Source organism: Somniosus microcephalus, chromosome 8 (genome assembly GCF_052327205.1).
Source record: "Somniosus microcephalus isolate GS21.2 chromosome 8, FLI_Smic_1.0, whole genome shotgun sequence".
Classification (NCBI taxonomy): domain Eukaryota; kingdom Metazoa; phylum Chordata; class Chondrichthyes; order Squaliformes; family Somniosidae; genus Somniosus; species Somniosus microcephalus.
Window position 1 is genome coordinate 246,205,592 of NC_140994.1, and position 24,001 is coordinate 246,229,592.

Here is a 24,001-nt window from a genome sequence, read left to right on the forward strand (position 1 = left end):
GTCCAATCCTCTATATCGTTATCAAAAGCATCAATATTGCCAGCCTTAGGCATCCTGGAAAAAACTGGCACTTCCCGCGCTTTTCTTTCTTTCCTGCAGAAAAGATATGGCGCTTCCCGCACTTTCCCGCTGCTGCTGCTGCTGACAATGCTGTTTTCCGCGTTTTTTTTAAATTTATTTACAGGTGGAGACTCGTTCCCGCCGGACTCTCTGGGACTTTTCCCCCCCTCTGCTAGGTCCGAACGCCGACCTGCTTTGCAGCGCCGGCCGTCTCCCGAGTGCTCCCCCCCGTCTGTTTCTGCTTGCCTCCGCCTTCGCTGCTTGGCCTCGCCGCAGAGCCAGCCGATGGAGCCCCAGCCTGCCCAGGAAGGATTATTGCAGTACCTGCCACCAGCTCAGCTAGCTGGCGAAACCACAGTTTTTTTTTCTTGCTTTTCTTCGACTTTGGACATCTGAGGAATCGATGTCCTTGAGGTGCTGCCAAATTGCAGGTAAGTCCGTTTCCAATTCGTCGCCACTGTTGTATCCGTGTGTTAATAGAGACACTGAAGGCAGGAGTTGGTTTCACAGGTGTTTACTGAACAAAGTCTGGAGGTGAACTAACAGATACAACACAATATACAGGCTTATATAGCCTGAGTGGCCATTACCGGCATTACAGTACACAGGGGGCTCTTAAAGGCACATACACTACACTCTCAGCCACCGGCAGCCGGTGGCAAGGGATTACCTGTCCCCAGCCCAGGTTTGGGAAGGGAGGGACCCGAGGGAGAAGGTCCCCAGCCAGCAAGGACTGTGACCCGAGCTAAGGGTCCGCTCGCCAGGGTAGCCCCACCAGAGTCACTCCCTAGGAGGTCTCTTTGGGTACCCCAGCCCAAGAAAGTATGGACACCCACTTTCCAGTGGAATAGGGCGGTCTCCCGAGTCAGGGAGAAGCCAAAACACAGAAGTCCCCAACCAGCAGCCATAAGCTGCGAGGGACTTGAAGTTGCGATCAGTCCAGCTACGCCGCAGGGAGCAGCCTGTGGCAGCCCAAACAGGGATTAGGCTGGCCGCCCGGAGACAGATGGCATTTGTATATAGCTTTGTTCAAGTAGTGTGTATAAAGGATTAAGTTAGAATGTGTTCATTTAAATTTTATATTGCAATTCGGTAGTGTTAATTATTAGAGTATAAGTTTTCAGGACGGTACCGTGCCTGAGTGTTGTCTATGTGAGCCGAGGTCGCGGGACCCGATCATATTCCCCCGAGCCAGGGAACCTGGCTAGATGTATTTTTTTTAAGTCTTTTTCAGAGTTTCGGAAGGTACAGAGGACCATCGTGTCTTTGGATGCTCGGGGAGGGGAGCACCCCTAGCCCACGAAGGGAGGCGTCTGCAGGAGGCAGATGCCCACAGCATTTAAACTGTTATTGGAAATCCAGGTTAAGATTGAGAGTTTACAAAAAGCTTGTTAATTATTTTATATTTTGTATTATATACTGGTCCCAACTCCAAAGAAACTAATGTGTGAATTTAGTTCCTAACTGTGAGATTGTACTACTTATTTAGAGTCAATTGAACAAATTGCATATGCCTATGAATTGTTGTGTCCGTAGATTGTGCAAGTTTGAAATACATTTATGGCTGAAAAATGGTGCCATTTATTAAAGTGTCAGGCAATTGCATTATATAAAAAAAAAAGGAAAAGGAAGCTCGTTTTCTTCCATTTGTATTTTTAACAGATATGTTTTGGCTTGGTGGAATCCCATTAAAGATGTTGTATCATGTTAAAACTATGTCACAAGTGGTGCAGGGGCATTGGTCCCCCTCCATGCTTGAATTATTGTAAATACTCAGTGCTACAGGGGCAATGGACCACCTCCATGTTTGAATTATTGTAACTAATCATTTTTTTCTATTGATAGATGCCTACCGTGTACTGCGATTCTCTCTGGGTAGGGGAGATGGAGGTGTCGAGGGATCAGAGATAGATAATAGATAAGTATAAGGAAAGGTTGTTTGTGGAGGGTCAGAAATTATTGCTCACCTTTAAACAGGATACTACAAGCAAGTTTTAGTATCCGATGGGGGACCGTAAGGTTTGCAAAAATTTCAGAAAATTACGACAGCCCCCGAAGATTATTTCTGATTAAAGAAAACCTGGGTGGAATATACCTTAAAACCCCAGGGCATCAAAAATGGCTGTCAGGCCTCATGGCAGAAGACAAAGACAGCCTCTCCCATCGCTGGCTGAAAAAGGATTTGAAAACACCAGCCTGTGTGAATACGTTGAAGTACTTGAAACTGTCAATCAACTGCAGTTTAGGAAGTTTCACTCGCAGGACAAAGGGTTGTTTGTTTACAAGCACTCTACAATGTTGACTCAAGGGCTTAAGTACTTAAAGCTGTCAACCAGTTGCGGTTGGGCAGTGACCGCAGGACAATGGATTGTTTACAAAGCACTTGAGTGCTGCTGACTGAACACTTAAGGATTCAGTGGGACATTTCAAACTGGTCGCAAACCAGTCAAATGAATGGGAAAACACATTCAAACCCATTACAGTCAATGGGGACAGATCGATCCCTTTTGTATAGGCCAGATACATCCAGATTTGGGCGCGAAGATTACAGCTCCCAATGGGGTATAAAGATAACCCCTCAGGAAGCCACTCTCTCTCTCTCTGCCGCCTTACCTCCGATGCCCTGCCTGCAAGAATAACAGTTCAGGAGCCCGCCCAAAGAAGTGGAATACCAGCAGTTACTTTTGAATTACTGGGGTATCTCTACTTCGGGGCAGTGAAGAATAAAAAAGACAGACCGCAGGGGCACGGAGCAGGCGTTCACTGGTGAGCATAAAACTTTCTGGCCCATTACAAGGCAACCTAGATAGGTATTAGGGGTGGGAATTAAAGGGGAATTTTGTTAAATTTTCATTTTAGTCAATTTTCCCTCGATGTGTCCGTTACTCCTCCCCATTGAGCAAAAGGTACTGTATTAAGCAAAGGTGTGCTGTATTAAGCAAAGGTGTGCTGTATTAGGCAAAAACGTGCTGTATTCATCATTATTTTCAATTTATTCTTTATTTCAATAAATGCTGGTCTTCTTTGCACCCAAACACAAGTCTCGTTTTGACTATATCGCTACTGAAATAAGTCCGGCGGTCAGAACCAGAAAAGGGGAGCGATTCGAAACTGCACGGGGCTCTGGAGCAGCTCAGATACTTCTGACTGGCCAGAGACAATAACCCCAGTACCCCGCTATTTCTACAGCAGGAAGATAGCAATGGACTGGTCAGATGGGCAGAACAGTGGCAAATGAAATGCAATCTGGAGAAGTGTGAGGTAATGCATTTGGGGAGGGCTAAAAAGGCAAGGGAATACACTATAAATGGTAGGACACTGAGAAGTGCAGAAGATCAAAAGGACCTTGGAGTGCATGTCCACAGATCCCTGATGTTGCAGGACAGGTAGATAAGGTGTTAATAAGGCATCCGGGATATTTGCATTTATTAGACAAGGCATAGAATATAAGAGCAGGGTGGTTATGCTTGAACTGTATAAAACACTAGTTAAATCGCAGCTAGAATACTGCGTGCAGTTCTGGTCACCACATTACAGGAAGGGTGTGATTGCACTAGAGGGGGTGCATAGGGGATTTACGAGGATGTTGCCTGGGCTGGGGAATTTTAGCTATGAGGAAAGATTGGATAGGCTGGGGTTGTTTCTTTGGAACAGAGGGGGATGAGGGGAGAATTAATTGAGTTGTATAAAATTATGAGGGGCCTAGATAGAGTGGGTAGGAAGGACCTATTCCCCTTAGCAGCAGGGTCAATAACCAGGGGGCATAGATTTAAAGTAATTGGTCGGAAGTTTGGAGGGGATTTGTGGAGAATTCTTTTCACCCAGAGGGCGGTGGGTGTCTGGAACTCACTGTCTGAAAGGGTGGTAGAGGCAGAGACCCTCAGCACATTTAAAAAGTACTTGGATATGCACTTGACGTGCCGTAACCTCCAAGGCTACGGACCAAGTGCTGGAAAGTGGGATTAGGGTAGATAGCTCTTTGTCGGCCGGCACGAACAAGATGGGCTGAATGGCCTCCTTCTGTGCTGTAAATTTCTATGATTCTATGAATAATTTTTCCACCTGACCCGCCACCGATCGCCCCCCTACCATCCTGGAAAGATCCGGCCATATGTGTGTGTATTGGAAGAGCACTGAATAGATATTCAGGGATAGACTTTAATGCTGTGCCCTTGCAGTGAGTAAAGTGAACCTTATTTATCAAAGAATTGTCTCTGTGTTTTGATAACTGATGAGCTGTGTGAGAATGTTGCTGTCCACCTTCAACTCTTTAGATATTTATTGTCAGATCCATCAAGACCCAGTTGTTGATATTTGCCCACTGTATTGCAATGTTATATTTACACCAAAGTTCCAAAGGGAAAATAAGGTCCCAGTCTGCAGTAAAAGCATATGCTGTCTCTGTGCTCCCTGTACTTTGTGTGTAACAGTGTTATTTCAGTAACTATTTAATATCTACTGTAAGGTAGTTCTGTCCTTACCCTGATCCACATCAATAGTTTTGATGCTATTTTAATAAGAGTCTTTTATCAACACTTCACACAAATGCAAATTCTTATCTTCTACTCCAAAGTTCCACTCTCAGCTTTTCCCCTCTTCCTCCCCCAAAGCCCCACTCCCAGCCTCTGTCATTTCCCTCTGCCCACCATCTCTCCTCTACATTGCCATCATTTCCACCTTCCCTCTGCGTTCATGGCCATTGATTCCCTGCCCTTCCCTCTTCCCTCAGTCCTGCTCCCAGCTGAATGCTTATTTGAAGCCGAGAGTATGCAGCAGCTGGAATCACTTCAAATAGCAGCAGAACTCGGTTAGAAGTGGCATTGAGGGGCGAGAGGCCAGTTTTTTGTTCAATGCTGATATGTGCACCAGGCCCCCACATGCTGACTGTAAGCATGAAGTGCTGATGGTTGACATGTATGGCTCCACTTTATATGTAACAGTTTTATATTAGCAAATCTTTAACATCTATAGTGAGGTAACTGCACGTACCCTGGTTCACAGAAAAATCAGCTTTTCCTGTGAGAATAATGGATCCATTTTCCTGCACTTCACACGTGTACAACTCCTTATCCTCTACTGCAACATGTTTGACTATCAGATAGACTGTGTTATTTAGTCGGATCTGATCAGTGTTCCTCCTGTTCACCTGAGATGAGTCTCTCTGTTTCCATTGAAGACTGACTGTATCTGAGAGTTTGGAGATGGTACAGCTGAGTGTAACGTCACTGCCCACCACAACACTCTGTGGACTTGACTCAACTGTGAAAAACAGATCAATAAGATTTAGTGTAAGTAGTGACATGTACAATCCAACGATTAGGTTCTAACTAACCGTAGGATGTGCCCATCATCAGCACTTGTACCTGCTGCATTAAAGAGTCAGACCAGATTACACACAAGTGCATTTTAGCAGTAGAATAACACAGTGGGCCTGAAAATTCTCGGCCCTGCTCTGCCAGAGTAATGAGCCAGAGTGCGGCCGATGACCTTTACCCCTGACCCTGCTGGAGTATCCGGGGTCAGGTTAAGGTTACATAGTTTGGATGACATTTGGGGAAGCCGAAACCACAATGGGAGCCAGTGCACAAAATCCACATCAAAAGTCATTACGTTATTTAAATTAGTGGCCTTCCAAAATGCTCCTGAGCTGGGCTCCAATCATTGAGCGTCCATGAGGAACGGCACTTCAGGAGAGGCTTGTTCTAAAAATGCCCACCCTGACTCTCAGTCCCACCTTCAACATGACAAGTAAGAATCAAATCTTCAACAGGGACTTTAATTCCAATATCAGGCCAAAATAATGGTGCCATCCATTAGCTGCTGGCGCCCAACACTCTGGTGCCCGACCCATGTGACATTCCCCGAGTACCACGCACTATGTACCATGAGTGCCACTAACAAATGTAAATGAGTTGACTCTCTATTATGGTCAACTCATTCTGGTGCAGTTTGGGCCAACACCTCAGGAGCAATGGTCCAGGCTCAGTACAGTCACCATCATATTTTGGCCACTATGACATTTCAGGATTGGATTATATTTTGTATCAAGTACATTTGACAGTGACCTCAGCCTCAGTTAGATGTTACACACATCAACCAACCAGAAAGTGCAGCTGTTGAGCAGCATCCTTGGTTGGCAGAAACTAAAGATTTTGTTTTACTTAAACTAAAGTTTTTAATATATTTTTGCCTAGATACAATGGCCGGAATTTTGTTTTTTTTAATTCGCTTATGCGATCTGGACGTCGCTGGCAAGGCCAGCATTTATTGTCGATCCCTAGTTGCCCTTGTGAAGGTGGTGGTGAGCTGCCTTCTTGAACCACTGCAGTCCATGTGGTGAAGGTGTTCCCACAGTGCTGTTAAGGAGTTCCAGGATTTTGACCCAGTGACGATGAAGGATCGGCAATATAGTTCTAAATCAGGATGGTGTGTGACTTGGAGGGGAACTTGGAGGTGGTATTGTGCCCATGCGCCTGCTGCCCTTGTCCTTCTAGGTGGAAGAGGTCGCGGGTTTGGGAGGTGCTGCCGAAGAAGCCTTGGCAAGTTGCTGCAGTGCATCTTGTAGATGGTACACACTGCAGCCACGGTACGCCGGTGGTGGAGGGAGTGAACGTTTAAGGTGGTGGATGGGGTGTCAATCAAACGGGCTGCTTTGTCCTGGATGGTTTCGAGCTTCTTGAGGGTTGTTGGAGCTGCACTCATCCAGGCAAGTGGAGAGTATTCCATCACAGTCCTTACTGTGCCTTGCATATGGTGCAAAGTCTTTGGAGGCAGATAGGGAGTGGCGGGACCGAATTTAGTGACAGGGCCTGATCAACATTTAAAATCTCTGTTTCCCGCCCGCAGCCAGCCAGAAGGAAAGGCTCGAATGTAAAGGCCTGGGACACCAGGCCACAGAGAGGAGGGAGTGAGGGACTGGTGGGGTTATCGGAAGGCCGGAGTGGGGAATCGGAGGTCCAAGAGGGAAGGTCAAAAGGCCGGAGGGGAGAGATCGGACGGCCAGAGTTGGGAGGTCAGAAGGCTGGAGGGAGAATCGGAGATCGGAGAAGGGATGGAAGCTGCAGTGGGGAGGTCGGAAGGCCAGAGGGAGTATCGGAGATCAGAGAGAAGTCAAAAGGCTGGAGTGGGGAGGTTGGAAGGCCAGAGGGGAGGGCAGAAGGCTGGTCAGAGATCGGAGGTCTCGTGGGGAGGTGTCAGAGGCCCCAGGGTGAGTTTGGGGGGCGATCAGAAGGGTCGGGGTGGGGCGTCCGATCATGGGCGGGTGGCGAGGCAGAAACCCTGGATGAAGCAGTCATCGTCACCCTTGAGCTGGCGGGTTCCCCGATCCCACAGTTAAATTTAAAATGGTGGATCACTATGAGGCACCCAACCCCATTAGAATATTTAAAGTGCAAACTCACCTCCTGTGAGCAGGTTAGCTGCCCCCCCACCCCCGTCCCACCTCCGTTAAAACCAGAAGTGGGCGGGTTGGAGGCAAGTTGGGGCCAGGATTCAGATTTTTAATTCTGGAACCTCCCACCCGACCCCAAACCAACCATTATTTGGGGTTAAAATTCCCCCCATCTCCTTTTCTTTGCCATGTTCTTCTTGCTTTCCTGAAGGCGTTAACTCCTTGTCATAGTAAGAGTTCCAGGGACACTTGACATCCTCTGGGATCTCAACCTAGTGACACATCTAACAGGCTCACTGGACAGCAATCAGGAGCAGTGATTCTGGCCAATCTTATTCCTGTCCCATCGCGCTGAGGCCCATTACTACAAGGGATCTATTGGTTTGGTAACAGAATTCAGTACATCTGACAGAGAGTGCTCCAGTGTGCAGACCATAATACTCTCTGTGGGGTAGATTCCTCGGTTTGCTATTTCTGGTGAAATTGTCGAAACGTTTTACTCATGTTGACCATTTCAGGAGAAACAATGAACACAATCTTTCCCCTGGTTGTTTTACTGAGAGATGCTCTCTGCACTGGGTGATATAAACCTCACGTGATCCGGGCAATCTCTCATCACTACACATGAAATTATTCACCAAGAATCATTTTATTGAACCTTTTCTAGACTTTGTTCCACTCACCTTTGACCCCAAATATTTCGTACTGTTTCAGGGTTTTATTGCTCGGCTGTGTTTGAGTCAAGATGAACAATCCCGCCAATTTAAATGCGGCATTTCTAATTCTCAGATTAATGCTCCAAGGACTCCATCCTACCATCCGGTACAAGTTGCTGTTTTTAAAATGATCGTTCCATTGTACGTCCCACCAGCCCGAACTCTCTTTGTAAAAAGTAACCAGCCGCTGGATTTCTTGCCCTGAGTGTGGTTTCCATTCCCAGACAACAGGGCCATTCCCAGGATTGTCCGGTCCTTTTAATGGAATGTCATCTCCCTCATCCAAAAAATAAATATGATTTGGGTTTCCTGGTAGAAAGACGAACAATGTAAGTATTTAAATATTGAAACCACAACTCCTTAATCCCGTGTTTGTAATGAGTAATATTGGACTTCATTTATTCACAGTCATATTTTTTACATACAACGGATTCAGCAATGACACATGCACACCCCAGTGAAGAGCTGACTGTCTGGAATAATCTGGCCTAATCCACTGATACTTTAGGACATTAGAGGGTGAATTTCTGCCACTGCACTCTGACCTCCTGGGCCTGCAGTGTCCAATTTCACAATACGTATTTCCAGCATTAACTGGGAGTGTGGAAGGGGAATCGTTGTTAAGAAACCTGAAATACCACCACAATAATCAATATTCTCCTAAAACTGAATAGAGTACTGGAGCAGTCTTATCACTTCAGGCTCAAAAATCAGGTCAGCGATCTCTACAAGTGATCTCCCCTTCTCTTGTGCAATGCCCAGTACGTTGTTGGTTCTCCTGGACCACCAGTGACCAGGCTACCCACAGGATTACCTATAACAAAGGGAGGCAGGATTTTCCACTTGGCTATTATCTGCCTGTAGGTCAGCGTGACAGACTCCGTGCCCGCCTGTCTTCCCAAACCAAGATCCCTGGGGAATTTCCTGAGATCAGCAAAATTGCGATAATTATTGTGGGCTCCCAGCAGGATTCGTACATTGATCCGAGGGACCCACCTGGAAGAGGGAGGGATCAAATTGCTTTGATCATGATCAATTGCTTTGCTTCAGATAGATGTTTGATATTGAAATCCCCTCCCTCAAGCCAACACAAAACTAGATGCCGGGAACATGCTGCTGTCCCTTGTGTTCCAGCATTGTTATGGCAGTAATGATGGTCAATGTAACATCTGATAACACTTGGCATCTCCACGTAATTTGAATAAATCTCTCCATATTTGGGTCTATATATTCAGTGAAGTGACGACAATGTGCAGGGAGCAGCCCACCGGATCCCCATCCCCACTTTCATAGAAACATAGAAGACAGGAGCAGGAGTAGGACATTCGGCCCCTCGAGCCTGCTCCGCCATTCAATGAGATCATGGCTGATCATCCAATTTCAGTACCCTGTCCCTGCCTTCTCCCCATATCCCTTGATCCATTTAGCATTAAGAAATATATCCAACTCCTTCGTGAATATATTTAATGAACTGGCCTCCACTGCCTTCTGTGGTAGAGAATTCCACAGGTTCACCACTCTCCGGGTGAAGAAATTCCTCCTCATCTCTGTCCTAAATGGCTTACTCCTTATCCTTAGACTGTGACCCCTGGTTCTGGACTCCCCGGCCATCGGGAACATCCTTCCTGCATCCAGTCTGTCCAGTCCTGTTAGAATTTTATAAGTTTCAATGAGATCCCCTCTCATTCTTCTAAACTCCAGCGAGTATAAGCCCAATCGAACAAATCTCTCCTCATGCGTCATTCCTACCATCCCAGGCATCAGTCTGGTGAATATTCGCTGCACTCCCTCCATGGCAAGACTACCCTTCCTCAGATAAGGTGACCAAAACTGCACACAATACTCAAGGTGTGGTCTCACCAAGGCCCTGTACAACTGCAGCAAGACATCCTTGTTCTTGTACTCGAACCCTCTCGCTATGAAGGCCAACATACCATTTGCCTTCTTAACCACCCGCTACGCCTGCATGCTTACCTTCAGCGACTGGTGCACAAGGACACCCAGGTCTCGTTGCACTTCCCCTTCTCCCAATCTATTGCCATTCAGATAATAATCTGCCTTCCTGTTTTTGCCACCAAAGTGGATAACCTTGCATTTATCCACATAATACTGCATTTGCCATGCTTCTGCCCAATCACCCAACCTGTCCAAATCATGCTGGAGTTTCTCGGCATCTTCCTCAGAGCACACACGCCCACCCAGCTTTGTGTCTTCTGCAAACTTGGAGATATTACATCTAGTTCCCTCATCTAGATCATTTATATATATATTGTGAATAGCTAGGGTCCTCGGACCAATCCCTGCAGTACCCCACTAGTCACTGCCTGCCACTCGGAAAAAGACCCGTTTATTCCAACTCTTTGCTTCCTGTCTGCCAACCAGTTCTTTATCCAAGTCAGTACCTTGCCCCCAATCCCATGTGCCTTAACTTTACACGCTAATCTCTTATGCGGGACCTCATTGAAAGCCTTCTGAAAGTCCAAATACACCACATCCACTGGTTCTCCCTTATCTATTCTACCAGTTACATCCTCAAAAAATTCCAGTAGATTAGTCAAGCACGATTTCCCTTTTGCAAATCCATGTTGACTTTGTCCGACCCTGTCACTGTTTTCCAAGTGCTCTGCTATTACATCTTTTATAATGGACTCCAGCATTTCTGCCCTTGCCGACCACAATCTATCCAAAATTGGGCAAGAAGGGAGAGTGAAATCCAGCTGGCAAAGCTCCTTCATTGAGGAGTTCAATCCAGAGAAGGTTACAATGAAGCAATAATACATGAGGAGAAAGCACTGTATCATGTCACCGTCACTGCAGGCACTGTTACAGGGAAAAACAGAACACTTCCAGTAGATATTCTGTGTATCTATTACTAGAGCTTTCTGAACATAGATGGAGATATTTCTGTGCTGTAAAATACTTAGTAATTCTATGTGACATACATTATTATTACAAAAAGTAATCAAAATAAAAAAAGAGGTCATGGCTAAATTTCTTGTTACAGAAAATAAAGGCTCCAATATCTCCTCGCAACTCCTGGTCTGCAGGGGACATTATTTAGGTGGAAAGGAGCTTGGGGAGAGAAATTGGTGCAGGTTACGGTTACGTCGGGTCTCCACCCTGTTTGTCCTGTGACAGGGTTTTCTGAGGTGGGCAGTGATCAGGCAGTTCCTGCATCGCCCCCCCCCCCCCCCCCGTGTCTGATAAGACACCGTGACAGAGATAAACCAGCTCTTGGAACTTGACTTGCAGCCTCTTTCCACCAGGTGCTTTGCCTTTTCTGTGAAAGGTGAAACTGTGGCTGTGAAGGTGACATTTAATGTTAATGCATTTGGATAATTCCAGGTGGCCTCTGGTGACAGTGGTCACATCATTCAGTCAATAGTTCATCGTTACCATTCCCTGGAATACATTTCCACCTTTGAATCATAATCTTCCTTCATTTCAAGGGTAACATTAAACTAATCCTCATTGTAACCATTATTTTATTTACATTGTCATAAGGGAAGTCATCGAACACAGTAAACCCCATGTGTCTGTAAGCCTTGATTAAATACCAGCTCACATCACAATTACCAAAGCCACAATGGCTCTTAGCGCACTGTATTCACAGTGATGTTTAAACACCTTTGGACACTAAACCAAGATGTGACCCAAAGTGAGGATCAGCGACAAACCTTCAAACCTTTTCAAATGATGTTTTACCCAAATATAACTTTTATATGTTGCACAGCCTCAAACACAAAAAATGATTCAAAATAATTCCTAATTTTAACATTTATTAACATTTTAATATTGTTGTTACTTTTGACCCATTCTATACCACATGCAATCTGTTATTCTGTTGAATGATCAAATATAACATATCATAGAATACAGAAAATGCTCTGATGGACGTTTCCTCCATGCAAGAGTAGATGTACAGACAGATAGAGAGATTAATAGATAGATCGGGAAAAGGAATTGAAAGCAATGAGAAATCTGCTAACATTTTTCATTTTATTAAGTTGTTCCACTGTTGGACTCTGAAAAGTGAACTTACACAGCGGCCTGGCGTTTCCGCTCGATCACGCTGTTTTTTTCGGCATGATTTCCCCGATATCGGCGTAAACAGTGCAAAAGATTGCGGAATTTTAAGCGGAAATTGCGTTCAACAGTTCTAGAGTTTCCGCCATCTTTTGCGCTACTTTTAAAGCCATCGCACTGGCAGCTGGCCCCGCCCCCAGGATGAATTAATCACCATTGGGAGTTTCCACTAATTGCGCTCATTTGCAGGCCTTCGAGGAGGCTCCAAAAAATAAGCTGGAACTTTTGAGCGTAAGGACACTAATAGGTATGTTTTGAATGATTATTTTTTATAATTTACTAAGCAACTTACATCTAACTAGAAAACAGCTTTGTATATTTTTTTTAATTCATTTTCAATCATTTAAAATCACTTACTCATAGGTGCTGGATTGACACTGATTTAAAATGCTTATTTTTTGATAAATCCATTTCCAGCTGTATCAAGCAAACTGCACCAAGTTACCACTCTTAAATATATCAAGGAATATTTTTTAAAGCAACTTAAAAAAAAAACTACATTTTAAAACGTTGCCCAATTGCGCTGCTTCAGGGCAGAGTTTGCTTTTGCCGATATGCAAATGAAGTTGAGCAGAAACTCGATAAAAAAAAAATTCAAAACGGGCGTAATTTTGTGCGCAATTTGCGGCGCAATCGCCGATTGTGACCAAAGCGGAAACTCTACCCCCTGTTTAAAGGAGCAGGGACATGAAAATAAAAACCTTACTTGCTTGCTGAATACTAGCTGGGTGAATTCATTAAACACTCTGATAAAGTAAAACAATATGACTGTGATTGGTGGAAATAAGGCACTTACTTTGTGTGAAAACAGACGGAAGTAGCAACACAAAGAAACTGAACATCAAACCAGCTGGCATTTTGTTGCAGAAAAATCGTAGCCTCATTTCACAGGTTCCGTCTCTTTGCCTGTAAGAAATATACATATAGATATAGATACATATATAGCACCAGAAAACCACCAGAAGTAAAACTGAGGCACATTTCCTGAACATGTTTAACACTTCAGACTGTGAAGAAAAGAAATGAGGTAAAACAGCTTTCCAAATTATTTCCCAATTCTAACTTGGAACTGTAAAATATACAATAAACTTCTTCAGTAAATTTCTTCATAAACTTCTTCCCCACCTCTTCCTCAGAGAAGTGTAATAAAAGTTACTCATCCTAATAAACAATGGACTGTGCAAAATCCACCTCTTATCCACCAGCCGCATAGACTTTCCAACTTAGAATAAAGTAATTGAAGTAGAAATAAAAAGTGAAATGTAATTACCTGTTATAGGAAGAATGGACAAAAAGTGCACTTGCAAAGATTTTCACAATGTAATTTTCACTTCCACATAGTTAAATAAAACTGATCAGATAACCTATGAATTTTATGTAACCGAGGATATGAATTAACAGAAATTAGCATTTTCTTATTCATTGCTGCTCAATTTATTGATAATAATGTCTATATAATAATATGCTTTCAGTGGCATTATCGGCAAATCCAGCACCAGCAACTTCCATGGGGTCGCCATTGAACAGAAACTCAACTGTACCAGCCATATAAATGCCTTGGCTACTAGCGCAGGTCAGATGCTGGATTTGATGAATCAAGTGACTCCCCAAAACCTACAAGGCACAAGTCAAGAATGCGATGGAATACTCTCCACTTGCAAGAAGCTCGACACTATCCAGGACAAGCGGTCCACTTGATTGGCAACATATCCACTACCATAAACATTCCCCGCCATCCACCACTTGCGCACCATGGCTGCAGAGTGTCCTATCTACAGGACGCACTGCACAACTCGCCAAGGCACTTTCGGCAGCACCTCCAAAACCTATGAACTTCATCACCTAGAAGGACAAGGGCAGCAGGTGCATGGGAACACCATCACCTTCAAGCTCCCCTCCAAGTCACACACCATCCTAACTGGACATATATTGCCGTTCCTTCATTGTCGCTGCGTCAAAATCCTGGAACTCCCTACCTACTTAAGAACTTAAGAATTAGTAGCAGGAATAGACCAAACAGCCACTCGAGTCTGTTCCGCCATTCAATAAGATCATGGCTGATCTTTGACCTCATCTGCACTTTAACGCCCTATCCCCATATCCCTTGATTCCCCTAGAGTCCAAAAGTCTATCTATCTCAACCTTGCATATAATCAATAACTCAGCATCCACAGCCCATTGGGGTAGAGAATTCCAAAGATTCACAACACTCGGAGTGAAGAACTTGCTCCTCGTCTGTCTTATAAAGCCGACCCATTATCCTGAGACTCTCCAGCCAGGGGAAACAACCTCTCAGCATCTACCCTGTCAAAGCCCCTCAGAATCCTATATGTTTCAATGAGATCACCTCTCATTCTTCTGAACTCCAAAGAGTATAGGACCAATCTACTCAATCCCTCCTCATAGGGCAACACTCTCATCCCAGGAATCAATCCAGTGAACCTTTGTTGCACTGCCTCTAAGACAAGTACATCCTTCCTTAGATAAGGAGACAAAACTGTGCCCAGTACTCCAGGTGTGGTCTCACCAAAGTCCTGTACAATTGTAGCAAGACTTCCTTACTCTTGTACTTCAACCTCCTTGCAATAACAGTGAAAGGATATTACAGGAAACCACCTTCACAAGGGCATTTAGGGATGGACAATAAATGCTGGCCTTGCCAGTGATGCCCACATCCTGTAAATTAATACATTTAAAAAAAATTAAAAACCTGATATAAAATAATATAAACGACTGGTCAAGATTAGGGTTAAAAGAAGTAGTTGTGGCGGTACCACTGGTTGTCCCTTACATTAAGACACATAGGCCTAGAAATTCGGTATGGCTCCGCCAGGGCTTTTGCGCCCGAAATTTTGCGCTCGCCAGAATTGCCGTAGCGCCCACCTAAAATTCAGTTGCCCCGGGCCAAGACGGCGGCGGGCGCTAATGCAGGGATATTGCGCCTCGCTAGGGGCGTTGAATGTAGCTTTCAGGCGTTCATCCCCCGCTGCGGCACCCGATGTGGTGCGGCAGGCTGGGGTACTGCAGGCCTCCTCCTTCTGTTAAGGAGGAGCTGCCTGCAGCCGTCAGATCACCGGTGGATTCCCCCGACAAATGAGCCCGGCACCACGGAGAAGTGCCGGGCTCGCGGGACACACACATCAGTGCCGCACGGGGGGGGGGGGAGTGCAGGAGTCCAGGGAGGGAGGTGCGGGCAGGCGGCCGCCGGGAAAGCGGCCGGCCGCCGCTCCACCTTTATGCGCCGGCCTTACGGAGCTGCAACATCCTGTTTCACAAACGCTGTTTGCGGCTGCCACGGGCGAGGCGGCCGCAACTGAATTTGGCCATCGGGCCGGAATAGCATTGCAACCGGGGCGCTGCGCACACCGATGACGTCATCGGTGCCGGCGCAGCGCTACCGGGTAACGCCGATGTTAGAGTCCATCGGAATTTCGGGCGCAGCGATACTTCCGGCGCAACCCACTCTAACGCCCCTAATTGGGCGCTAACCCAACCGAATTTCTAGGCCATAATTCCCTTTAACTTACCTTTTGGGGCCGTTGCCCTTTTAACTTATCTCTTGGGGCCATTGCCCCTTTAAGACGCGCCCTAGCGCGCTGACGTCACGTCACGTACAACGTGATGTGCGTGCGCCGGCACAGCCTGGCCTAGCGTCTTCGGCCTCAACGGCCAGCCGACAGGAGCGACGCAATCTTCCGCTCCTGCAGCAAGCACCGGCACAGCCCGGCCTAGCGTCTTCGGCCTCAACGGCCAGCCGACGGGAGCGACGCGATCTTCCGCTCCCGCGGCAAGCACCGGCACAGCCCGGCCTCACGACTTCGGCCTCAACGGCCAGCGACGCAATGATGCGCGTCACGTGATGCCCTAAGCGCGGGAAACGCGAACACCGTGATGACGTCACAACACAAACGCGATGATGTCATCACGCTCCCCACAGGACTGCGAACTCGGTCCTCGTGGAGTCCCCGCTGGGACAAGACCTACACCACGGTGCTCCTACAGTCAGCCATCTTACCTGCTATCTTACCTGATGTAATTAGCCTGTTCCTGTAAATAAACAACTTATTTATAGTTCGTCGAAGTCAAACTCTCTTATTTAGTGGCGATCTACACGAGCCGCTACATTGGTGACCCCACGACGTGAGTACGGGAGCTTATCAATTCCAACGCTATAATTGGTGAACCCATATCCGTGAACGATTTTCACGGTAGCAACACGGGCCTGAACCTCGTCTTCACTCAAGACGACCAACGCACAACCGACGAACAACCACAGAACAGCAACCGCCTAACACCGATTCCACCACAAGCGACCCCGTCTTTGCGAACGTCTTCACAACGGAAGTGCAGCTTGGAGGTGAGCCCGTTTTTCACGAACGATTTCACAGAGGTAGAGCAAGACCAACGGCAACCGTCATCCACCAGCGCTACAATTGGTGGGTTTGTGAACGTCGTTCACAAACGAAGCACGCTATGGAAGCATCAGCCGTTCTGCTGTCGCTACCGCAATCCAGGGAGCCACGGTCTCCCTCGTGCTTTATGCAGGTAGAAGCCCTGTTCACCGCGAACATCGATGCGGCACAGACCACGCATGTGCTCACGGTCTCCGTATTCGACTCTTCTACCGCCACACGGATCGTCTGCCTCTACGTCCAAAGCAACAGCAAGTATACATCTCTCCAAGCGCGGGGTACAGCATGTTCGGGCCCACAAGATCGGAGCGTGCCCCGCGGGGATACCTCGAGGACTCTCCCCCGCAAAACACGAGGACGCACTCCTCGCGCACGAGGACCCATCCCTCGCGAACCACGAGAACCCATTCCTCGTGAACACTGACAACTCCTTCTCCGCCGACGACACACCAGCCCTTCAGCTTGCTGGTTGTGTTACCTACTACACGATTCGGCGTGAACAAAAGCGTGCCGCCCTCCCGGCTGTTTTCTCCTAAATCTACAACTGTTACAAGTGTTGCCGCCCTCCAGGCAGAGTTAACCACTCCTGAAAGCAACAACAACCTGGACCGTTGCCGCCCTTTCTCCAGTTTTCCCTTTAACAAACGCAAACGTCGACTGAAGCTGCACACATCGAGGACGGGTCCAACGGGCATCCTGCGGCTGCGATCAGCCACGTGAAAGTTGCTAGCCTCACCGATCACTGATCAACACAGCAACTCTTCACCCTCCATTGTGTTCACGTCCTAGCACTATGGCACGCGCCATTCCTTGCGTTCCAGCCTCCCGAAGGTTTCGCTCACCAGCCAACGGAGACATCGCCCGCGTCCGCCCAACCTGCCCGTCACTCTGACAAGGCCTGCTGTTTCGCACGTCTCCACGGTCCTTCGCCTGACGGATACGTTTTATTCACCACGACACGCGTAAGGATCCGCTCACGAGCAGCATCTTCATACCTCGTCTACCAAGTCGAGACAGCACGACCGCCATGACCACCAGCTCGTCAGACCATCTCATCCTTGGACTTTCGTTAAAGCGAATTCTGGGGGGGCCTATGTGGCGGTACCACTGGTTGTCCCTTACATTAAGACACCTTTTGGGGCCGTTGCCCTTTTAACTTACCTCTTGGGGCCATTGCCCCTTTAAGACGCGCCCTAGCGCGCTGACATCACGTCACGTACAACGTGATGTGCGTGCGCCGGCACAGCCCGGCCTAGCGTCTTCGGCCTCAACGGCCAGCTGACGGGAGCGACGTGATCTTCCGCTCCCGCGGCAAGCACCGGCACAGCCCGGCCTCACGACTTCGGCCTCAACGGCCAACGACGCGCATCACGTGACGCCCTAAGCGCGGGAAACGCGAACACCTTGATGACGTCACAACACAAACGCGATGACGTCATCACGCTCCCCACAGGACTGCGAACTCAGTCCTCGTGGAGTCCCCGCTGGGACAAGACCTACACCACGGTGCTCCTACAGTCAGCCATCTTACCTGCTATCTTACCTGATGTAATTAGCCTGTTCCTGTAAATAAACAACTTATTTATAGTTCGTCGAAGTCAAACTCTCTTATTTAGTGGCGATCTACACGAACCGCTACATAGTTACCAAAAGGAAAGTCTTGGTTTGTTCATCACTAACACTGAGCCCTGTTCCTGGGACTAGGGACAGGGTCACTGGTCAAGGCTTTGTGAAGCTAAGCAGAGCCAGGCCTGGTTAGTAGTTGGAGGAGTGACCATCAGGGAAGACCAGGTGTAGAAGGTCATGGAGGGAGCCCCGAGGAGGGGCGGTTGGTGAGAAGGTCACAGAAGGAGGGGCGGCTGGTGAGCAGGCCTGGGCGTTGGGCTGAAGATTGTCGGACAGGAGGAATGGTGGAAATGGAATGGCGGCGCGCACAGACGCAGCGGCTTTGCTTCTCCCAGGACGGTGCTATTTACGTTTAATGTTATTTGTACTAGACTCATGGGAGCTTGCAAGATCACATTTCGTTGTTCATGTACTTGTGCATTGTACAATGACATTAAAGTTGAATTATTATTATTATTATCAGAGTCAGCTTAGTTCTATCACACCTGTGCACCAGTAGATTTTGCTTGTCAGTTGTGTGAAAACTCATCCTTGTTTTCAAATCCCTCCATGGCCTCACCCCTCCCTATCTCTGTAATCCCCTTCAGCCCTACAACCCCCCGAGACATCTGTGCTCCTCTAATTCTGCCCTCTTGAGCATCCCTGATTATAATCGCTCAACCTTTGGTGGCCGTGCCTTCTGTTGCCTGGGCCCTAAGCTCGAGAATTCCCTGCCTAAACCTTGCCACCTCACTACCTCACTTTCCTCCTTTAAGACGCTCCTTAAAACCTACCTCTTTGACCAAGCTTTTGGTCACCTGCCCTAATTTATCCTTATGTGGCTCGGTGTCAAATTTTTTGTCTTAAAATACTCCTGCGCAGCACCTTGGGACATTTACGATGTTAAAGGCGCTATATAAATGCCAGTTGTTGTTGTGAGCTGTTTGATAATCTTACCTCAGGTTGTTGCACTCTGTATTAAGCAAAGAAATTCCTTGTTTTGAGATTACATATGATTCAAATCAGCAGCCTAGAGGTGGCAGCAGTCTATCTTGAGGCTGGGACTGAAAGCCCAAAAAATTCCAACGCGCAGCCCCCATTTTTATGCACAAAATAGCATCCTGAGCTACCAAAATATGGGCAGGGATGGCCTCATCTTGGGAAGATTGGCCTCCAACGACCACAATCATCTTCCTTTGTGCCAGGTTTGACTCCAACACTGTGAGTATTCCCCCTGATCCCCATTGACTTCAGTTTTACTCGGGCTCCTTGGGGCCACGCATGGTTAAATGCTGCCTCGATGTCAAGCGCAGTCTATAAATACATGTTTTTTCTCTCTATGTGCACGCACATACATGTGTACGTTCTCAGGCAGAACCTTAACAAGTGAATGACTACCTCCTGGATAAGGTTCTTTCTGATGGATACAAAGATAATTGCTCAATATAATCTTCAATGACATCCACCCTTTCTATAGAGACATTGAAGATTGTGTCACAGAAGAATTTGTCCCGTTGTGTCTGTGCCAGCACTTTGCTAGAACAATTCAAAACTAATCCCACTGCCCCATTCTCTCTCATAGCCCTAAATCTTACCCTGCTTCAAATATTTATTCAATTTTCCCTTAAAGATGCAATTGTCTCTGCCTCAACAATACCTGTAGCATGTAGTTATAGTGCCTTTCTCAACCTCAGGACATCCCAAAACACTTTACAATCAATAAAGTACATTTGTAAAGTAGTAAATGTGGCAGTCAATTTGCGTACAGAAAGTTCCACAAATAGTAATGACATGACCAGAATATCTGATTTAGATTTTGGGTAAGAAACAAATGTTGACCAGGACAACAAGATAACAGCCCTGCTCTTCTTCAAATAGTACCCTAGGATCATTAATGTTTACCTGATAGGGCAGGTAGAGCATCCGAAAAATGGAACCTCCGACAGTGCAGCACCCCCTCAATACTGCACTGAAGCATCAGCCAAGTTTATGCGCTCAAGTCTCTGAAGTGGGACTGTACACACAATCTTCTGACTCAGACACGAGAATGCTACAAATGAGCCACGGCTGACACTTTGGGGTAGATTTTCCTGGAGCCGTCAGGCAGGGTTTCAGGCATGTGGGGGGGAAAATCCCGAATTCGGGGGTCCCGACACCATCCCGCCCAAAACCCGCCTCCACGTAAGTTTCACAGGAGGCGGGTACCCACCCCGCACTGGGACCCGCCGACCCATGGCGGGAAGGGGTTAGTGCCAATTAACTGCCTGTTAACAGGTAGTTAACAGGCAGTTTTTAGCCTAATCCCGATTTTGAGGGGTGTCGTGTGGGATTGCTGACGGCTCCAAACCACGCCAGGTTAGAGCAGTCGGGCTGTCGGGTTGAAGGACTTGGAGGGGTCGTGATGTCGGTGTTCAGGTGAGTGATGGGTGCATGAGTGCAAAGGTAAGTGTGTTTGCTGTGTCTAAAGTGTGTAAAGAAGTTTAAATTACCTGTACTTACCTTAACAGCCTTTCTTCCTCTAGGTTTCGGGAGTCCATCACTCAGCCGGCACTGAAAGCTGAATGGCTGCGAGCTGTCAAAAGTGACAGCCTTCAGCTTTCATTGCTGGTGACAGTTCTAACTGAGTCTGTGTAGAAGGACTTAGGTTAGAAGTCAGACTGTCAGTGTTTGACAGCTTCAAACAGCTGTGAAACGCTGATATTTCATCTGTCAACACCTCTTGACAGATGAAATTTCAGTCTGTGACATCACCTGTTGCCAGGTGGCCCTTAATTGGCCTGCCGAGCCCGCTGGGCAAGCTCAACAAGATCAATCAAGGGAAAGTCGCGCGGATTGGCCGGACGTTGATGTAGGCGGGACTAAAAGCCGAAAGTTGAAGTCCCGCCTCCTTCCCGACAGCTTTATGAAAATCTACCTCTTTATATTTTGAGCGTTTTGTCTGCAAGTTATGTGAAACTAATAATTTTTATATTTGTAATTACAAATAAAACTTTTCACACCAACTCTGCAATATAAGTAAACATATGTTTTTTTACGGATCTTTAAAATGTCGGACAATAATGAAATGGTCAAAGGCTTGTCTAACTGGTCCTGAGTTAGGTCATGTGACTAACCCAAAGCAGTAGATGGTTATCGTAGTGTCACAGTCAACCTGCCCAAGTCAGAAATGTGGTTCATCTAAAAATGTGACACTAAGAGAACCATCTACAGCTTTGAGTTACTCACATGACCTGAATCAGGACCAGTTAGACAAGCCCATGACAATTTCATTATGGTCAGACATTTTAATGATCCAAATGACCGTTAATAGACAGTGATCCTTCTGTTTATAGATTTCCAAACATAATTCTTTAAAGGTAGTGTATCTGATATGGTGCTACTCACAGTAGGTCAGAGGCTGGTTTATAAGGGCAGGAGCATTGTACCATCTCACACACACTGTATTGCTGTGCCGATAAAGGGAAACAGTGATAACTCAATGTGACGATTTCAGACTGCAAGGTGTAATTGCTGTGCTTTCCGAGCTCAATTAGAAGTTAACGGGTTTCAGGCAGATCCTTAGGTCAATTAGAGCTTCTGCTTTTCCCTGTATCATATTCACTGAAGGAGCTGAACTAAAAGTAGGGGCAGTCGTCAAGCCCACACTAAGGGCTGCCAATCAAGTTTGCCCGTAATGGTTCATCTCTTCTCTTACATTTTAGTTTTTCACTCTTTTACTGCCTATTTCTCCGGGAGACGCTTTCAACTAAATTGGGCATCACTGATTAGTCAAAGTACTGAATCGGCAGCAGAACTTTGAAGGACAATGAAAACCTCAAACAGAACCAGAGCATCACTTGGGAAACCAGAACATTCAAGTCCAGTTAAAGACAAAATTTTATATCGACCAGGCAACAAGCAGGAAAGCTCAAAATGTGTAAAATAGCAGACAGCAGTCATTGAGTTGTAAGAAACCCCCTTAGTGTAATTTTATGAAAAAGGAGATGAAACCATATAAAGGATTACATGTTGCCCTTGCTTAGTCTGAAGGGTGCAACATCTTTGAAAAAGGCGATCAATTATTTAAACTATATTTAAATCAATCCTTTAAAAAGAATGATTGCAGTAAGATTGCCTACCTTGTGGGAAGAGACTAGTGAAGAAATCCAGAGACTGAGCAGCAAACTCCCAGCACAGCGACGCACAACACTGAGGTTCTCAGTTGTTGCTCTGCACAAAGTAAATGGCGTTGTCTCTTGCGAAACCGCAGGGCAGGCGAGCTTCCTCTTCCCTTTCAGCTCAGGGTTCAGACACCATTGGTGTTGTGCATGTTTGAGCTGAGATCAGAAATTGGCTCAAAATAGGAAACAGAGGGTAGCTCAAGATGGGAACTATCATGTTCAAAATCATTTCGGTATGGGTAGCAAAGTGGTCAGTCTTGGGATCTGTTACTTTAAATGTTACTGGAGGATCTCAAATGGCAGAGCTCATGGTAAATCGGAGAATCTGCTGTTTTATAATGAAAGGAGTGTTATACCGTGAAGTGCCGGGGTCGAAATTCTGTGCTTTTAGCTCCACTACAGTTTTAAAAAATCGCGCCAAACCCCAGATCGAATTAATCACCGTGGGGAGTTTCCAGTATTTGTGCCTGTTTGTGGGCCTTCGAGGAGCCTCTTAAAATTAAGCTAGTTTTTTAGGCGCAGGGACACTAATAGGCATGTTTTAAAAGTTTTTGAATGTAAGTTTTTTTTAATTTACTAAGAAACTGACTACTGTACACCAATGTAACTAGTAAATGGCTCTGTACAGATTTTTAAAGTCTTTTTCAGCTTATTAAAATCAGGTCACTCACAGGTGGTGGATAGACACTGATTAAAAATGCTTATTCTTTGTGAGAAACCCATTGTGATCTGTGTTAATGTAGGATTTGCAAAATTATACTTTATATTATAAAGGGTCGAATGGCAGAAGAGGCCATGATTTTAAAGACTATTTTAAAAGAAGCCCAGAAAAAGGGGCATTCAAAATGGCCGCCAGACCCCGTGATCAACTTATTGGGACACTTTAAAATGGTTCCTGCAAATCCTCAGACAGCTTTTGTGGATTCAGCCCAAAGTAAGTTCTGGAAGCCGTTTCTGAGAGAACGAAACCAGACACCCAGATATACATATAGATTGGATGCAGATCCAGTCGAGATCGGCCTGTAGATAAAGGCCATCTAAATGTTGACCCAGACAAAAGGGAACAGTTTCATATTCATGAGAAGAGCATCAAGGGCCCGTTAAGGACATCACCAGGACATTAAAAACAATGAAGGTCATTCCAGACCAGAGATGGGCCGTTACCAGCCATCCAAGAACAGTTTTAAATATAATAACTACCCCGTTGTGCAACAAGCCCGCCAAAAGTTAAACAAAGACTAACCTGATTTGGCGCAAGATAAGGGCTTCTGGAAAAGAAGTATAATTGTGTGGACACATGGGTAAGAGTAGAGCAAGTAGAAGAATGAACGAGAACGAGAGGAGACACCCTCGTCAGCTTGCCAGCTTGCAGACCTGTCCAGCTTTTGAGCTGGGTAAAGAGGAGTCGCTTCGGGAGAAGATCAGCGGGACTCCTCTCCATCGACAGAGAGGAAGGAGAAGAAGACCAAACCACCATCAAGAAGACCGTTCGAGCCGGCGTCCCGCCCCGGGGTCAAACATCGGGAGATCATCGACCAACCCCGGGCCGTTGACGAAACGAGAGGCCCTCTC

At 46.4% G+C, this 24,001-nt stretch overlaps 1 protein-coding gene across 1 annotated transcript in view; it reads right to left on the reverse strand.

The window, feature by feature from the left end:
• The window catches only part of LOC147114254 (uncharacterized), a 43,745-nt gene extending 21,264 nt beyond the window's left edge, over window positions 1–22,481 (reverse strand). Inside the window, exons 1-4 of the mRNA XM_085995944.1 lie at window positions 22,388–22,481; window positions 13,049–13,158; window positions 8,134–8,475; window positions 5,050–5,319 (exon numbers count right to left, since the gene is read on the reverse strand). Of these exons, the coding sequence (XP_085852070.1) occupies window positions 5,050–5,319; window positions 8,134–8,475; window positions 13,049–13,136 (700 nt within the window). The 5' untranslated portion in view covers window positions 13,137–13,158; window positions 22,388–22,481. The remainder of the gene's footprint in view (window positions 1–5,049; window positions 5,320–8,133; window positions 8,476–13,048; window positions 13,159–22,387) is intronic.
• Between the last annotated feature and the right edge of the window lie 1,520 nt (window positions 22,482–24,001).